This window comes from Nerophis lumbriciformis, linkage group LG02, assembly GCF_033978685.3.
Source record: "Nerophis lumbriciformis linkage group LG02, RoL_Nlum_v2.1, whole genome shotgun sequence".
Taxonomy (NCBI): Eukaryota; Metazoa; Chordata; class Actinopteri; order Syngnathiformes; family Syngnathidae; genus Nerophis; species Nerophis lumbriciformis.
In genome coordinates this window covers 55336860-55356142 of record NC_084549.2, presented here as the reverse complement: position 1 = coordinate 55356142, position 19283 = coordinate 55336860, and the positions used below count along the sequence as shown (strand labels likewise).

General features: G+C 38.9%; 1 protein-coding gene across 8 annotated transcripts in view; it reads left to right on the top strand.

Moving 5' to 3' along the window:
* The window catches only part of ddx51 (DEAD (Asp-Glu-Ala-Asp) box polypeptide 51), a 40315-nt gene that overhangs the window by 16197 nt on the left and 4835 nt on the right, over positions 1-19283 (top strand). For 5 of the 8 annotated variants that reach the window (XM_061964972.2, XM_061964954.2, XM_061964989.2 and 2 more), the window contains 11 exons: positions 3475-3528; positions 7743-7906; positions 8013-8163; positions 8253-8398; positions 12768-12839; positions 12953-13059; positions 13137-13245; positions 13341-13486; positions 15960-16149; positions 16240-16355; positions 16442-16558. In XM_061964972.2, the coding sequence (XP_061820956.2) occupies positions 3475-3528; positions 7743-7906; positions 8013-8163; positions 8253-8398; positions 12768-12839; positions 12953-13059; positions 13137-13245; positions 13341-13486; positions 15960-16149; positions 16240-16355; positions 16442-16558 (1372 nt within the window). The remainder of the gene's footprint in view (positions 1-3474; positions 3529-7742; positions 7907-8012; positions 8164-8252; positions 8399-12767; positions 12840-12952; positions 13060-13136; positions 13246-13340; positions 13487-15959; positions 16150-16239; positions 16356-16441; positions 16559-19283) is intronic. The other 3 variants (XM_072916593.1, XM_061964962.2, XM_061964948.2) reach the window with 3 other exon arrangements.

Here is a 19283-nt window from a genome sequence, read left to right as displayed (position 1 = left end):
AGTGATTATTTTTCCTCAACTACCAACTTACAATTAAAGTTAGCTTATTTGATTACCAGTAGCAATTAAGATTGCAAGAGAAGCTCAGCTTCTCCTAAAATGTCAAAAAAAAAAAAAAAAAAAATTTACTTTTGTATTTACATTCATTGATTGACAAAATATGGGCTAGAACAGTGGTTCTCAAATGGGGGTACGCGTACCCCTGGGGGTACTTGAAGGTATGCCAAGGGGTACCGTATTTTCCGCACTATAAGGCGCATCGGATTATAAGGCGCACCTTCAATGAATGGCATATTTCAAAACTTTGTTCATATATGAGGCGCACCGGATTATAAGGCGCACCTATGTCAACAAAACAGTCAGATAGGTCAGTCAAACTTTATTAATAGATAACAGAGCAGCGTTCTGACAACTCCGTTCACTCCCAAAATGAATAAACAGCTGATTTACTCGTGTTACGTAAATCAAACGTGCAATCACAATATAGTAACACGTGAAATAGTGCAGAGCAATAACAATATATCAATAACTCAACGTTGCTCAAACGTTAATGTCACACAACACAACACACTAAATAAAAATGTAAAGCTCACTTTATGAAGTTATAGCTCATTCACAAATCCCTCGAATTCTTCTTCTTCAGTGTCCGAATTAAACAGTTGAGCGAATACGGCATCCAACATGGCCGGCTCCGTCTCGTCGAAGTCGTCATTAATGGAGTCAGTGCCGTTGCCGTTTATTAGTTCAGTGACAATTCCTGCCTTCCTGAAAGCTCGGACCACAGATGAGACTGAATCAGCCCAGGCATTTACGATCCACTGGCAGATAGTGGCGTATGTCGTCTGGCGCTGTCTCCCTGTCTTGGTGAACGTCACGTGTGTTCGCCTTCTGTCATCCACTGTTCCCACGCAGTTAGCAGTCTAGCTTCGAATGCCCTGTTGACACCAATATCTAGCGGCTGGAGGTCTTTTGTCAATCCACCCGGAATGACGGCGAGTATTGAATTAAGCGCGTAAGCGTGTCTCTTAATGTGATGTTATGAGCTAGCAAATATAACAACTACACTACCCAGCATGCAACGATAGTGACGAGCATGCGCGGTAGCCCTGAGAAGCGTTGTTGTATGCTGGCAGTTAGAATGTGGTTATGAGCACGCTGTGAGTAAACGTTGAGAACTCAGTTAACACGCCTCGTCTGCATTATTTATAATTAGACAGACCCCATTTTGGGGTCTTTACATAAACACACAAATGGAAATGAAACGTCACATATCCCAGCATGCACCGCGCGCTTCTTCTTCTTCTACGGGGAAAAAAGATGGCGGCTGTTTACCGTAGTTGCGAGACCGAAACTTTATGAAAATTAATATTAATATTAACCCATATATAAGGCGCACCGGATTATAAGGCGCACTGTCAGCTTTTGAGAAAATTTGTGGTTTTTAGGTGCGCCTTATAGTGCGGAAAATACGGTACATGAGATTTTTTTTAAATATTCTAAAAATAGCAACAATTCAAGAATCCTCTTAAAAAATATTTTTTTCCAAATAGTTCAAGAAAGACCACTACAAATGAGCAATATTTTGTACAATTTAATAAATCAGAAACTGATGACATAGTGCTGTATTTTACTTCTTTATCTCTTTTTTTCAACCAAAAATGCTTTGCTCTGATTAGGGGGTACTTGAATTAAACAAAAATTCACAGTGGGTACATCACTGAAAAAAGGTTGAAAACCACTGGGCTTGAATGCCAACTTTTGTTCAGAATAATCTACTTTCGCGACCGGTGATGTGACTTTCTTCTCATTCATTGTGGTAGCACCACGGTGCATTTAACAATGTTGAAGCTGAGTGTCTATTGCAGGGATTGACAAACTATGGCCTACAGGCCACATTCGGCCCGTTAAATCTTTTTAATCCCACCCGCCAAATATTATAACAGAAAGATCTGTTTTGAGAATTGCCACAACAAAACTGATACTAGACTTTGGCGCACTGGAAAAAAGGTTGATCAACAACACTTCTCCCACTAAAAGAGAATGTAAGTGATAACCCTGTAATACCATTTTTATGTTTCTTTGATGTTCTGATATGATATTGTTGAAAATAGACTTCCATCCATCCATTTTTTACCGCTTGTTCCTTTTGGGGTCGCGGGGGGTGCAGGAGCCTATCTCAGCTGCATTCGGGCGGAAGGCGGGGTCATTAAAAAGCATTACTTAATTAAGTGAATTTTGTAAGTAATGCATTAAATGGCACTAAAAATAATTAAAGGGGCCCCTAATATGCAAAACCTTTTCACACCTATTGGTACCTGTCTTTGTATATTTGGGATCTGCATAAGTCTCAAATTTAAAATCAAACCGTGGAGGCTAACGTAGATATTTATTAAACAATCTTGCCTTCTTTTATACTTCCAAATTCCAAACGAGCCGTTTGGAATTTTCCCCGCTATGACTGTAGAAACGGTATAAATTTGGCCACGATACAGATTTGTGCTCTCCCGTCATATCGTCGATGACGTTATCGCACCTGCCTCTATGTGAAATTGGCGACAAGCTTGGCGGGGAAGAAGGAGCTAGTCAAAAAAACGGTGCTACATCCGTAATTGGTACATGGTTCGGCTTTAAAAAGTCAGATGTTGAGCAGAAAAATGTCATTAAAATTAATTTATACAATCCTAGGACTGGGCAAATAGTGGTATTGGTTTATGGTTTGAGTTTATTTCGAACATGCACATAATTACAACATGACAGCATCACTTCAGGTATTACCTGTAATATTGGTATACCCCCCCAGCCCTAGGCCACGGGCAATAAAAAACTGTTTTCTCTGTCGTGTCCGTGTGTCGAAAATTGTTATGCGCTTATTTTTTTATTTGATTTTGTGCGTGGCATAGATTTGCCGTGCGCAGAGGACGCTTGAGCAGTGTGTAGAGGGAACGTTGGTCACACGGCTGCGCTAGCATCACAGCTAACGTTAGCCATGCTGCTACCTCTCTGCTGGGAGAGGACGTATACGTATGTGATGTATGACGTGACAGTATGTGACGTGTGTAAGAAGGTGCGCTTGCTGTCTGTGAGAGGGAGACACAGGAAAGAGTGAGAAGAGCCTGTCGTGTAATGCCAGCAGCTAAAAGCAACTGCGTGAGAATCCACAGACCTGTGGATGTGTTGAAGGTGTGCTGGAAAATGCGGAACGGAAATTAGGGAGCAGCAGAAAAGTAATGTATGGAATGTATTATTTAAATCGGTGCGTTGGAAAACACGGACCGGAGTTTTTTTAAAAACTGGATCTGGATCGGCATTTTCCCATGCCTTGCCGATACGCATTTTTTGGCAAATATCGGCGGCCGAGCCGATCCAAATATCGGATCGGGACATCCCTAGTCCATATTATTGTTAATTGTGTTATTGTTTTATTTTATTACATGTTTTTACTACTCTATCACATTGTGCATATGTCATTGTCAGGGAGTGCAGTTAATAGCCCTTCAGATGGAAATGAAAAGCAGAATTGTCCGTCAGGTATGTTTTGATTTTTATGTGTTTCATTCTTTAAATACCAGAATTTCCTTCGAAATCGATAATGGGTGAACTTAATTTTAATTTTATCAACATGGTTTGTGTTTATTAGACTATGTTTACACTGCACAGGGTTTCCCCCAGCTTGAAATCTATGTGGGGCGTGGTTAGTGTGACGTAATCATATAATTTGCATAATTGTTGATGAAGCATAAATATTAATGTTCCAATAATTTACATGCATTTAAAAACAAGTTTGTGTTAATACTAATTAGTATTAACATTTTGTTGTTTTGCTCTATTTTTATAATTGTTATAATTGTACAATGTAACACAGGCTGTACACCAGTGGCAGCTGCTGGTCTTTCAAATAGGGGAAGCTATTTTTCAGCTACTCTTTAAACATGAGCACAGTCTTCAATAACAGATAAAAGATATAATCATGCTACATTTTACAAAGAAAATTTTACTTAAAAAAATAATATCTCCATATTAACAGGAACAATGGAATGAAAGTTGAAAAATGCTTTGGCAGTGTTTTAGATTTCAAGATTGCTGATTCGTTATTTTTGCTGTCAATCAAAAAAAGGAATTAAACCCAGACAGGTCATCCAATCATCATGCGGAAGCCCGGTGACCCCCTTTCGATCACTCTTATTCATTCGCTCACCGTCCATTGGTGTGACAAAGTTGAGTATTTAACCAATGATTGTCGAGTTAGGCTGCAGCACTGTGACGCTACAACATCAATGAAAAAAAGTTGCGCCAACTGTCGCCAAAATAGCTGATTCTAAACAAAAGTTAAAAGCATTTTAACGCATTTAGTCAATTAAATGCAAACACCAAAGAACATATTTGACCACTTGTTATCTTTTGCAATCTTTAGCAATCGCTGATTCGTTCTTTTTGCTGTCAATCAAAAAAAGGAATTAAACCCAGACAGGTCATCCAATCATCATGCGGAAGCCCGGTGACCCCCTTTCGATCACTCTTATTCATTCGCTCACCGTCCATTGGTGTGACAAAGTTGAGTATTTAACCAATGATTGTCGAGTTAGGCTGCAGCACTGTGACGCTACAACATCAATGAAAAAAAGTTGCGCCAACTGTCGCCAAAATAGCTGATTCTAAACAAAAGTTAAAAGCATTTTAACGCATTTAGTCAATTAAATGCAAACACCAAAGAACATATTTGACCACTTGTTATCTTTTGCAATCTTTAGCAATCGCCACTGCTGTATATTTGGCATCACATGTTAGAACACGGGTCGGTAACCCAAAATGTTGAAAAAGCCATATTGGACCGTGAAAAAAAAATCGTCCTGGAGTCGCAAAAAATTAAAAGCCTTACATCATGTGTTGCCTTCATTATAACACTTATATAAGTGTTTATTAGTTATAATAGCCTACTATCAAAATGAGTATGTGTCGTAGGCTGATGCAAATCTTCGTTGACAGAAATGTTGAATTATAGTCTACCCATTTTTACAACCTTGGAAATTATTAGTAAAACTGAGGCTTCTCAGAGGGTGTGATAACTTCTTGAAATTACTGGCTTAGAATGGCCAAAGGTATAGATGTGTGTGTCCAAGTTTAAGGAAACGGCAGGCTGTCTATTTCTGATGGGTTTATTACAATCTTTGCAATCTGGGTAACGTTTGCTGTGGTCTATAACGGCACACAATCAGAAATGCAGCCAATATTACATACAGATAATATGTCATGAGACATTTAAATATAAATTGAATACACAGACGACACCAGTAGAGGAAATTAAATGAGCTCAAATACTGTACACCTACAGGCATAATAATGCAATATGTGCATACAGCTAGCCTAAATAGCATGTTAGCATCGATTAGCTTGCACAGACCAAATATGCCTGATTAGCACTCCACACAAGTCAATAACATCCACAAAGCTTACCTGTGTGCATTCACGCACAGCATAAAAAGTTTGGGGCACAAAATGAGACAAAGAAGGAATGGCATAAAACACGTCTTTCTGTGGCAGCGTTGGAGAAAGAAAAACAAACTACGGTGAGATCAAGGACAACCAAAGTTAGAGGGACAAAGCGGCACTCGCCAAATACTCTCATCCGTGAAGCATATTTGATATAAACTGTGGGATTATTAACAATTAGGAAGGTTTGTGTCATGTTTCTTTTCTTCTAGATGAAGAAAAGAAACACACATAGACATAGCAATTTATCGATGCCGGTAAAGTTATCAAGTTCATTTTCATTTATCATTTCATTAATTGACTATTGGCCCAGGCCTACAATTGTATGAAATTGTTTAAGCCTATCTCGTTTAAACTAGTCTAAGTATGATTTTTTTTTTAAACACTTTCATGTGGTCTACATAACATGTAATGGTGGTTCTTTGATCAAAATTATGCATACGGTAGATTATGTTTTACAGACCATCTTCAAGCCGCTTTCTGACATTCTCATCAGGATGTCCCGTTTTGTGGACGGTCTTATTTACGTGCCTCTACTTCGACGGCATCTTCTCCCCGTGATCCATGTTGTAGTTTTTAGCGATTCCATAGCGAGTCTGCTGACAGATATAAGTCCGAACTATACGCTACTTTGTATTAGAAATGACAACAGCAGAGAATTCATATCCATGTATAAGCCAGTCTGCCCCAAATCAAAAGAGGATAGCGAAAAAGGAGGAGTGTATCAACTCCAGGACAGACTATTAAGGCAGGCTTGCGCAAAGTTCTTTGGGTTAATCAGCTGAACTGATATCCCAGTATTTTAGGCCCAATGGCGATATACGATATATATCGGTATCTTAAACAAAACGCGCAAAGTGCTCAAGGTTGCCTAAGTGTTTTATGGCTAAATAATCAGTGTTGAAAGTACTCAGATGACTTTTTGTTGTAAAGTAACGTAACGTGTTGCTTATTCTTATAAAGTAGTTAGTTATCTGTTACTATGTCAAAGCAGTTTTTTAAATTTTGTTAATTAACGTTCGGTTTATAGCCTCAGGCTTGTGCGCGGGGATAGATGGCGCTTCTAATTGCCTACTGCGGCGAAGGCCGCTGGCTGTTTAGTTAGAAACTGCGCTTCAGCCACCCATCTGCTGCACTAGTTGGTCTGCACAGGCTATGGGGAGAGGCACTTTCAAGCTGAGGATTCGCTTAATATTTGACACACCTAGCAGCAGAGAGGAGCTACTGCCAGCTGCTGTGCTAAGTTCCCAACAGAAGTGAACAACATAAACAGATGAGATTAGTGATAAAGTCGTTACAAGGAGAGATATACTTTCTCAAACGAAGTGGTGTATGCGTAAATAAAGCTGTAGTCACTCACCAATAACCAATTGCAGTCAGCAACCAAAGCATTACATCACTCGGGAGTCGAGAAGTCGGGACTGTAGCCACCATATTCTTTAAAAAAAAGTGTTGTGTTGCATCACTGTGCGTCAAAGAAGCCTATGTAAACGCACAAGGAGCGAGGTTGAGCCAAAGAGAATGTCCTGTGCTGAGCCCGTCAGGCGCAGAGAAGAGCAAACAGCCGTAACAAAGATAAACATGCAAGGTATTGGTATGGCGGTATTGTCTTAAATATATATTCTGAAATATACCGGTATAACATGTAATATCGGTATACCACCCAGCCTTAGGACATTGCCATTAAGTTTGTTTTAGATTGCATTAAAAAGCATTAAATTAAAATTGATGATACCTGCAAAAACCCTGTTGGAGACTTTACTTGTGTTTAGATAGTAGCTGAAAATGAGCTTCCCCTACATGAAAGACAAGCAGTCCACACTGTTGATTACATCCATTACATATGGTATGTACAGTATTAAGTGAAGACATAGCTCCATATCTTTGCCTGTTTACCCTTTTCTTCTTTCCACTTTTTTCTATATTATATTATATCATGTTTTGTTGACCCAATTATCATCCTCGGACCTCAAAAAGCATTCAAGGCTAAACCAACTGATATTGACTCACATTTATGCTTTTTTGTGTTCACGTTTGTAGTGAAATCAATTGTTTGAGACCTGCAGTAAATTGAATATATACATTTTCACAATTACATTGGTTTTACTTTAAACAATTTATGTTGTCATTAACTTTTTTCTTTTTTCTTGAATTTAGCCCTGCTGTAAACTGGTTCCATAATATTGTTAAATGTATTATTGTTTTAATTTTAATACATGTACCATTACCATTCGAGCATATTCTGCATATGTCAGTTTCAGGAAGCGCAGTTAATAGCCCTTCAGATGCTGCTGGCACTGTAAAAGAGACTAATGATGAAAGGACAGTATATCAAATCCCAAAAGAGGACACAAAGAAGACTTCTGTTCCATCTGGGTTCATGCTTTTGGGAGGATATGAGAACAAACGAGTCAATAAGGTAAATGGGCGTAAAAGTAAAGTGTTTTTCCCTTTATGTCCCTTCACCATCTGTTAAATTGCCTTTAAGTTTACTCGAATACAATGATTGTCTTATTGTTTCACAGGTGGAAAGAGTCTTGCCTCAGTGGCTTGCTAAACCTGACGTTTTTCACAGAGACATTAAAAGCAAATTGCTGCCTATCTCTGACATCGGAGGATTGTCTGCGCCGCTGCTAAACAGCCTACAGAAAAATGGAATTGAGCATTTCTTTCCAGGTGATAGCAAATTTAAGAATGAATGAATGGAGAGTGTGTGCATGATGATACTTTACACAAAAATGGCTAATTTGACTTTTTTCTTACAGTACAAGCAGAGGTTATCCCAGCCATCTTGGAGAGTGCACATCATGGGCCGCTGATTGGACGAGCCGGCTTCAAGCCAAGAGATTTTTGTGTTTCTGCTCCAACAGGCAGTGGCAAAACGCTAGCTTACGTCATCCCTATTGTACAAGTGAGCTACCGACCATTTTCTTACTTCCACCATACAGAGTCACATTTATTTATAGCAGTGTTTTTCAACCTTTTTTGAGCCAAGGCACATTTTTTGCGTTGAAAAAATCCGGAGGCCCACCACCAGCAGAAATCATAAACTCACTTGACGGTTAAAAGTCATTGTCGCAATTGTTGGATATGACTTTAAAGCATAACCAAGCATGCATCACTATAGCCCTTGTCTCAAAGTAGGTGTACTGTCACTGCCTGTCACATCACACCCTGACTTATTTAGAGTTTTTTGCTGTTTTCCTGTGTGTAGTGTTTGAGTTCTTGTCTTGCGTTCCTATTTTGGTGGCTTTTTCTCTTTTGTTGGTATTTTCCTGTAGCAGTTTCATATCTTATATTTCCCGCATCTACTTTGTTTTAGCAATCAAGAATATTTCAGTTGTTTTTATCCTTCTTTGTGGGGACATTGTTGATTGTCATGTCATATTCGGATGTACATTGTGGACGCCGTCTTTGCTCCACAGTAAGTCTTTGCTGTCGTCCAGCATTCTGTTTTTGTTTACTTTGTAGACAGTTCAGTTTTACTTTTGTTCTGCATAGCCTTCCCTAAGCTTCAATGCCTTTTCTTAGAGCACTCACCTTTTGTTTATTTTTGGTTTAAGCATTAGACACCTTTTTACCTGCATTTACAAAGCAATTAGCTACTGGCTGCCATCTACTGATATAGAAGAGTATTACACGGTTACTCTACCGAGCTCTAGACTGCACTGACACTCAACAACAATACATAATTTGCAGATTATAATTACTGTTTTGCAAAAAAAAAATTCAACCCAAATACCGGTATGTCAAATTAGATCATCTCCCACAGCACACCAGACTGTATCTTACGGCACACTAGTGTGCTGCGGCACAGTGGTTGAAAAACACTGATTTATAGTATAGACTGGTGACTTCACATATTTAGTGTTTAGGTGGCTGGAATAATTGTACATTTACTTTGGATTTTGTGAGGGGATCACTCAGTCCGTTTTTATGCATTAAATTAGTCAGATTTCTCTAATAGTTAAGCTCTAAATAAGCATTTTACAACTCATGGAAACACCTTAATCCAGTGGGGTTTGGTTTTTGAAAAATTGGACTAACACACCTGGATTATGCGATTGAAAACCAGATCTCTCGAGTGGGTGTGTGCGGCCGAGGGGAACACTTATTGCGCAGGTGCCAGTTTTAACGTGCAAGTTATAACCCGGAAGCAGATACCATTTAATAAAAACATAGCAACAATTGTAATGAAGAGGAAACTGTTCATTTGCTTCACAAATGAAAATAACAGAACATTTTGAAGTGCTTCGATGGGTGAGAAAAAAAACCCGAAGATTTATTTAAGAAAGTAGCTCAGGAAATGGATTTGATTCGAACTCCCGAACGAAATACGAATGAAATGAAAGAGAATGAAGCAGGTACTGTATATTACAAGGCAAATAATCAAGTGTACACAAACCTCTTCAAGCTGAATTTGTGCACTCCCAATTTACTAACAATAACTCTGTATTACACACAACTGTCAAGATAATTCAGAGCAATAGTGACCTTCATCTGGGGTAAGAACAGTCTTTTCCTTCGGAATTAAAACTCCCTCCATCAATCCGCAGAACCTTATGAATGAACTCCAAGACATTCGAAAGTTATGTTTTCATGATTCGCGGTCCGAAAATTCCTTCGAAAAAACTGAACGGACGGTCTTTCTTTACTTCGGACCTCCATCTGGTCCGAGACTTTCTTGGTAATTAACGGTAGTGCCATGTTTGTAGCGCAATCTAAGATCGTTTCTTGATGCTTGCTGCTATTTAACATCAGCATCGTCACTAGAAACATAATGTTTGTAATCTGTGCCAGTATTACAGCAGACATCAGGTACAGTAGAGCTAAACCGTTGATTTGTAAGGAGCATCAGATGCCTAGTGGGACATCATAGGTCAACCGGAAAGGCAATATATTTATCTGCGCTAAAAGAAAATAAGCACCCCCCCCCCCCCCTCAGTGTACGGGAGGCACATGACCAATAGTTGCATTAGAGAGTGTGCATGGACACTGGGACTTCACACATTGGTGTGAAAAATGTGTTAAACTTCTAATACCGCTAGAAAGAACAGTCATTAGGCCATGTCCACACAAACACGGATACTTTAAAAACGTCTCTTTCGTGTTAAAAACGATCTCCTCTACGCAAGTGTGGATGCAAAACATTTTTTATACACAAAAATGCATTCAGCCACTGTCAAGCATGTAGTTTCCCAATAAGAAGCCTGTAAAAGCAGCCAAAGCTGAAATATTGTTACTATTATTGCACGTAACCTTGCAAACACAAACTTCTTTTCTCGTTAATATTTTTTACCTTTGTAATTTGAATGTTATTATATTTTAATTATCTTAAATAAGTACATAAACCAACAACAAAAATAAAATGGGCTCTAAATGGCAAAATATGCACTTAAAGAAAAAACATCTTGAAGTAATTTTTTTCCCCCATTTGGAAAAACTTAGTGGGGTGTTTTTTTTTATTGCCCTTGTTGGTCACTGTAAATCCGGCATAATGGCTGGTTCGTTCGTGGTAATAAGGTCATGTTATTTACCGTATTTTTCGGACTATAAGTCGCAGTTTTTTTCATAGTTTGGCCGGGGGTGCGACTTATACTCAGGAGCGACCTTTGTGTGAAATTATTAACACATTACCGTAAAATATCAAATAATATTATTTAGCTGATTCACGTAAGAGACTAGACGTATACGATTTCATTGGATTTAGCGATTAGGAGTGAATGATTGTTTGGTAAACGTATAGCATGTTTTATATGTTATAGTTATTTGAATGACTCTTACCATAATATGTTACGTTAACATACCAGGCACGTTCTCAGTTGGTTATTTATGCCTCATATAACATACACTTATTCAGCCTGTTGTTCACTATTCTTTATTTATTTTAAATTGCCTTTCAAATGTCTATTCTTGGTGTTGGGTGTTATCAAATAAATTTCCCAAAAAAATGCGACTTATACTCCAGTGCGACTTATATATGTTTTTTCCTTCTTTTTATGCATTTTCGCCCTGTGCGACTTATACTCCGAAAAATACGGTATTCGTTTTGAAGCCATAATATTCCCAAAACCGGACATTTTTTTGCTATCGTCTTTTTTCCTTTCAAATTTTGTTATCTTGCGGTGCTTCTCATGAGTGACTTTTTGGAACCTAGCAGTCTCCCCTCCACTCAACAATGTGGTTGACTGACAAGAGGATTTACAACGCTCATTTTGTTTCTGCTATTGAAGGAACGCGCTGCAGTGCTGAAAGCGATGCACAGAGTGAAATCTCTTGTACCCTGTTTGGAAGAAAGAAACGAGGAAAACAAACACACACTAACATGGCAATTTATTGATGCTGGTAAAGTTAGTGGGTTTATTTTTTAGTCCTGATCTGTACTTTGACAATAGATTAAAGAAGTAATTGTTGTAAATCAGATGGTGTATTAAATTTTGTGGCATTGAATGCAACACACCATTTTTGTAACAAAATGAAATCGTCAGTGCACAACTCCTATTGGCTCCTTTTAAAGTCATTTGGAGTTTTCCGTCAAAGCCTTCCTGTATCCAGAGACTTACTCCCTGAGTTTGTAAACAATATCAAAAAGTACCAAAAGGGTTTTCTAATAATAACAAGAAAAATATAAATATCGATCTAATTACTTTTGTATTTATACATTGATACCATACTAGGTATCAATAGTATCGACATCTGGATCAATCCCCCAAACTTTACATTGAAGTTTTAGCTTTTAGCTTCCTGTATCGTCCTGCTCGTGTGCGTGCGTGCGTACAACATTCCCTTTCCTCGAGTCCTGCAGTGATAATGATACATGAAAGAAACCAAAGTTTTCTTTTTTGTGTGTTGGTGATGATACGTATCGTAGAAGCTTCGAGACAACTCGCTTGTTACAGCTTGCTCTCAAATTCTGCTCGGTGTTCTAGCAAGACATGCTTCCCTCCTGGAATCCACACACACAAACATCCTGCATGGGTGTAACAACTATCTGAGACTCAAGTATGAAAGTAGTTGTCACCACAGTGAAATGCACTGCAATTCATTAGATAAAAGCTCCCAGCTGCTATTTAATTATCGAGATTATATTTACCGGTATATACAATGTCTACACCAATTTGATTATTCGTCTTAGTTTTTTGTTAACAGCGTGTTTATACAAAAAATACAAATTTCTTTCCTTTACTGAAGTATCTTCAAACTTCCATGTTTACTATCCTGTACAAATCTGGCACCAGAGTAAATATTAGCTGAAAAACGCTGATTTTGTCTTCCATCAGGTGCTGATGGAGAGGGTGGTGTGTGAAATACGTGTCTTGGCTGTGCTACCTACGAAAGAGTTGGCTGAACAGGTCCTAAATAGTGTTTTCATTTTCTGGAAAACCGTGTTTATTAATGTTGCTAACATGTAGAATTACAATAGAAGTGCTTTGTAGAAACTGTAACGGGCCTTTATTATGTCCAGGTTTGCAACGTTTTTTCGACATATGTTCTGGAAACCTCACTGAGCGTGGTCATGCTGGCAGGTCTGAAGTCCTTTGCAGCCGAGCAGAATTTACTATCTAAACTGAGGTGAGAGCGAACGTTGAATTGAAGAGTTGCTGAACGTGTCCAATTTCTGAAGATGTTTTATTTCTTGATAATTCCAGATGTGGCCAGCGAAGGAGTTTGGCTGACATTGTTGTGGCCACTCCCGGTCGACTTGTTGAGCATATCAACCACAACTCAGACTTCTGCCTGGATCACCTTAGATTTCTTGTAAGTTCCCAAAATCAATTTGTTATATTTTCAAACTACATGAAACCCATCCCTTGTGTCTTTTTTTCTTTTTGATTTACCCTCATTTGGTATAGATAATTGATGAAGCAGACAGGATGATTGACAGCATGGATAATTTTTGGCTCAGTGAGGTAATGAAGGCAGTGTACAGGAAGACAAGAGGACCAGAGAAAATGTCCATCTTTACGAGAAGAGAACTCTCATATGTCACAGCTGCTTGGTAAGTTCTTTAAGCATGCATAGCTGACCTTATTACAATACCCCCACATTTCACAACATATGTAATAAAAGTCTCCAAATTAGTATACAAATAGGTTGGGCCTGAAATCCATATCGCGATATACAGGTGAAACTCAAAAACATTTTGAATGTCGTGCAAGTTTGTTCATGTCAGCAATTCAAATGTGAAACTAATATGTGATATAAACTCATTACATAAAAATACAAATATGGAGTGTTTCCCCTATATGTAGTTGATCGTGGCGCACCACCACGGAAAAATAAAAGCCGCCACACCTTAAAAATGATTTTTTACGGGAAAAAAAAAAGAATTGTATGAATGGATATGTAGCACATTATGTACGCAATCTTGACTAGCGATGCACCAATAATTCGGCCACCGAAAAACTTTGTTCAACCGTAAGCCAGACACACGCTAGTGTCGTCTGGAACCTCCCGCTTTGTCCTCATCTTGTCTCTGGCGGCTTGGGCAGTGGGACAGCGACTCTTTTAACCATGGAACGGTCGGAGCACCGGTTTGCATTGCAGCTTGACCGACCCAGCTCTAATAAGCGCAAAGATGTGTTCAACTTTTGTCCAGAAGCAGCTACTTTGGCTACGGCTGTTGCAGCATTTTTTCATTGATTGTGGTAGCGTCACAGTACATTTAAAAAGTGTTGAAGCCAAGCGTTCATTGCCTTCAATGAGGAAGCTTAAAGTGTGTTGTTCCACTCGAGTCAAACTAGACAATCTTTGGATAAATGCTAGGCTTTGTCCCGCCCACAGATGCCGAGCGAGTGAATGAGAGTGACTAAAAAGTGGGCACTGGTCTTCCACAAGATGATTGGATGATATGTCTAAGGCGGGAATCCTTTTCTGATTGACAGCAAAATGAGCAATCTTGAAATATAAAACCACTGCCAAAGCATCAACTTTCATTCCGTTAATTGATGTGGAGGTTATAGCTTAAGCTTAAGTTGTTCAACAGTCCGGGGGTCTCCGTTGTGGTATTTTAGGCTTCATAACGCGCCACACATTAACAATGGGAGACAGGTCTGGACTACAGGCAGGCCAGTCTAGTACCCGCACTCTTTTACTATGAAGCCACGTTGATGTAACAAGTGGCTTGGCATTGTCTTGCTGAAATAAGCAGGGGCGTCCATGGTAACGTTGCTTGGATGGCAACATATGTTGCTCCAAAACCTGTATGTACCTTTCAGCATTAATGGCGCCATTACAGATGTGTAAGTTACCCATGTCTTGGGCACTAATACACCCCCATACCATCACATATGCTGGCTTTTCAACTTTGCGCCTATAACAATCCGGATGGTTCTTTTCCTCTTTGGTCCAGAGGACACGACGTCCACAGTTTCCAAAAACAATTTGAAATGTGGACTCGTCCGACCACAGAACACTTTTCCACTTTGTATCAGTCCATCTTAGATGAGCTCAGGCCCAGCGAAGCCGACGGCGTTTCTGGGTGTTGTTGATAAACGGTTTTCGCCTTGCATAGGAGAGTTTTAACTTGCACTTACAGATGTAGCGACCAACTGTAGTTACTGACCGTGGGTTTCTGAAGTGTTCCTTAGCCCATGTGGTGATATCCTTTACACACTGATGTCACTTGTTGATGCAGTACAGCCTGAGGGATTGAAGGTCACGGGCTTAGCTGCTTACGTGCAGTGATTTCTCCAGATTCTCTGAACCCTTTGATGATATTACGGAGCGTAGATAGTGAAATCCCTAAATTCCTTGCAATAGCTGGTTGAGAAAGGTTTTTCTTAAACTGTTCAACAATATGCTCACGCATTTGTTGACAAAGTGGTGACCCTCGCCCCATCCTTGTTTGTTAATGACTGAGCATTTCATGGAATCTACTTTTATACCCAATCATGGCACCCACCTGTTCCCAATTAGCCTGCACACCCGTGGGATGTTCCAAATAAGTGTTTGATGAGCATTCCTCAACTTTATCAGTATTTATTGCCACCTTTCCCAACTTCTTTGTCATGTGTTGCTGGCATCAAATTCTAAAGTTAATAATTATTTGCAAAAAAAAAAATGTTTATCAGATTGGACATCAAATATGTTGTCTTTGTAGCATTTTCAATTGAATATGGGTTGAAAATGATTTGCAAATCCTTGTATTCCGTTTATATTTACATCCAACACAATTTCCCAACTCATATGGAAACGGGGTTTGTAGATCGAATTTTTCAATCTTTCATAAGTGCACCTTCGATAATTACAAATGTGTTTAATACTATCAACATGGGACTTGACAATTTGTTTGCTTTATGCAAATGTTTGTTTATTAAACATTTTGCTTTTTCAAACAGTTTAAAACCAACCTATTCTCTCACACATGCTTACCACTTCTGACAGAGGCTTCTCACTTTAAAAACACGACGACTATAAAAGTTGTAATCTGTGACAGTTGATTAAGCACACCTCTGACTGTGTCTTTTTAGTTTGTCTCCTCCTCAAATGCCACTTCAGAAGCTGCTGTTCTCTGCAACACTCACCAAAAACCCAGAGAAACTGCAACAGCTGGGCCTTAACCAGCCCAGGCTTTTCAGTTCTGCAAGTTACAGCAACAATGCTCAGCCAGTTGTTGGCGGCCATAAACACGAGCCCTTTGATTTCCCCCCAGGACTGTCGGTAAGTCTTGTCGTGTCTGTTTAATAGAAGAGCAATCATAGAGTTGTGCTGAATTTGCCACTAAATAATGACTACCGGTATGTGTCGTAGGAGTTTTATGTGCCTTGTACGCTGAGCAAAAAGCCTCTCATCATGCTCCATTTCATCCTGAGACTGAAGCTCAGCCCCATTCTTTGTTTTGCCAATTCCAGAGAGACTGCTCACAGGTTGGGAAACACAACACTGCACCGATCACAAGCCTGTCAAATACCATTTAATGTCTAAGGGAATGTTTCTTTTTTGCACTACTCAGACTTTACCTGCTCATCAAGTTCTTTGGTGGCGTTCAAGTGGCAGAGTTTTCCTCCCGGCTGCCTCCCCACAAGAGAAAGGCCACACTGAAGGCATTTGAAGAGAAAAAGATCCACCTGTAAGTATGCACCGCCAACTTTGCGAGGAGATGGATCAAACTGTGTGGTCTTGATTCAACATACATTCAACATTGCAAGGTGGAAAATACCATTGTATGGTTTAGATCAGGGGTGTCAAACTCATTTTAGCTCAGGGGCCGCATGGAGTAAAATCTGTGCTCACGCGGGCTAGACTATTCAAATAATGGCATTAAAACTAAAAAATGAAGACAACTTCAAAGATTGTTTTCTTTGTCTTACTTTGGCCAAACATAGAACAAACACATTCTGAAAATATTACAATAAAAATATAGAAAAAAAATACCGGCAGCAGTAAAGTTTAGATCCATGAAGGAAAGAAGAAAGTGAATGAATGTTTATAGCTGAATAAATTTACATATGCATAAAAATATGTTTTAATATAGTTTTTTTTATGAATTAAGTAACGTTTATGACAACCTTTTTCCAAAACACAATATAGGGTGTGAGATATAACAGAATAATGCATACATTTATTATTTGTTTTCAAAACGGTTACAAAAAAGTGGGACCCCATTTTTATGACTCGATGGGGTCCCTGAGACCCCATTTTGAAAATTCCTAGCGCCGACACTGATGGAGTATTGGTGCGTGCGAAACATCAGCAGGCAGCTGGGGCCTTCGGGCCGGTTCTAATACTAATCAAATATCATCCCGGGGGGCCATAGATAGTACATTCCAGATCCGGCCCACGGGCTTTGACTTTGACACCACTGGTTTAGATGTTTATATTTTTGCATATTTGGTCTGTCCCTCGTCCTCACACAGGTGTATGCACTAAATTATCTTAAGGTGCACAGAAATACTTTCTAATACGACTGAGTGTGGACAGTTAACCTACTAAAATGGTTAGAATAAAAGTGCATCAACATGGCAAACAGCCAGTGGTTCTTAGCACCAAAATCCCGTTGTTGTCAGGAATCAGATGGTTTACTTAAAATACCAGTTGAGTGGAAAAACAAGTTGACTTTATATGCTGACTTTTGTTTCATAGCGGTAGAAAATTGATGGATGGATGTACGGTATCCATTAAACCGTATCCAAGTGTATTTACAATCCGCAAAGTATGTGAAAATACCGTCTAAACATCACAAAATGCCACAAATTTAGACGGCCATTTTGAATATTTTGCTTCAAATGTCTTTGGCAATTTCTGTAGATTCGGGGTCGGATGACGTCTCGATGGGAACGCTTTTGCACTCTGACCATGCCAGCAGATCAGTCATACTGGGAATATGCAACAAATAGAAAGAGTTGTACCATCTATTATTCACAATCTCTACATAAGACATGAACACATGTTTTTCTTTATTATGCATTCAAAGTAGGGGGGCAGATAAATATAAGAATAGTATTCTTCCATCTGCTCCTTTCTGATCATGGAAATGTATAAGAAACAAAAAAAACTATGAAAGTGTCAACTGTATATGGCTTGTATATATGCATTTTCATGAAAGGAATAAAAAGAAATGATGATGATGATGATGAAAGTGGTAAATCGATCAAATGTCCGCTAACAGTCAATGGGGTTTCTCTATTCCGCCCACAAAACCCTCTAAATAACCATCCAAAACCCGCCAACAATACTCTATATACATATCGTGACCTGAATATTAACCCAATATTAACAATGTTATTATAAGTGCTAATGCAGACAAACTATTTTTAGCGGCGCATTGATAACAGACAGGTAATTATAGTTTATGCTACACTAAACTCTGAGACTGTAATGTCATTATAAAATAAAACTGAAGATGGCAGTAATGCAACATATATGTATGCCAACTGCTGTAAAACTGTGAAGAAGAATAAGCTTATGCTGCATCGCATCTTGGCTCATCAGTTACTATAGAATCTATAGTAACTGATGAGCCAAGATGCGATGCATGCCTTTCATCGGGATATTAGGAGGATTTAGCCATGAATCTATAAATTGTTCATCTGTGACATTCAATGTATACGCAGGGATGAAGACAAACACAACCTTTTCCTTTTAGCCCTTTGTGTGGATTATGTTTAATTCTTCATTTAAACGGGCAGATATGGACATATCAGTCGTCATCGCAGTGAGAGTAGACATTGTACAGTAAGTGATTACTGTATTTTACTGTGTGTATATCTTGTTTAGCACTTAGCAATACTGCTACATGATGCTTAGTTTTTCACTAAAGCCGGATCTGTTTAGCACACAGCTTCTAAAACTTGTAGCTCACCCTTCTTATATTCAGGATCAACAACACAAGGTTCTGGATCATCATTTGTACCAAAGTAATCATTGTTGGCTCTCACAAAGTCTGCTTGATTTGTGTTGTTGTTGATGGGGAAGGGATCTGTGGTTCCTATCGCTACTTCACGGATCACTTGACTGGCTAGCTCATTCTCTCTCAAAATGGCTCAGGAATCTCTGAGAGATTGATACTATTTCGATCATATCTATAATACTCGCAAACTTTGGAAGTCCTTCGGTGTTATATATATATATATATATATATATATATATGATAGCTTCAATATATAGGCAACTTGTTTTTCCATTCTACTGGTACTTTAAACGGCTTTACCTTAAAGAGATCTGGTGTTCAAAAGTCAAATTTCCCTGCACTGCTGACATGACAGTTTTGCATTTTTGTGTTAATGTTTACATTCATTGTATTTGTTTCATTTGAGGCCCAGTCTATAGAACTATAACTACAGTTCCACTCTCTA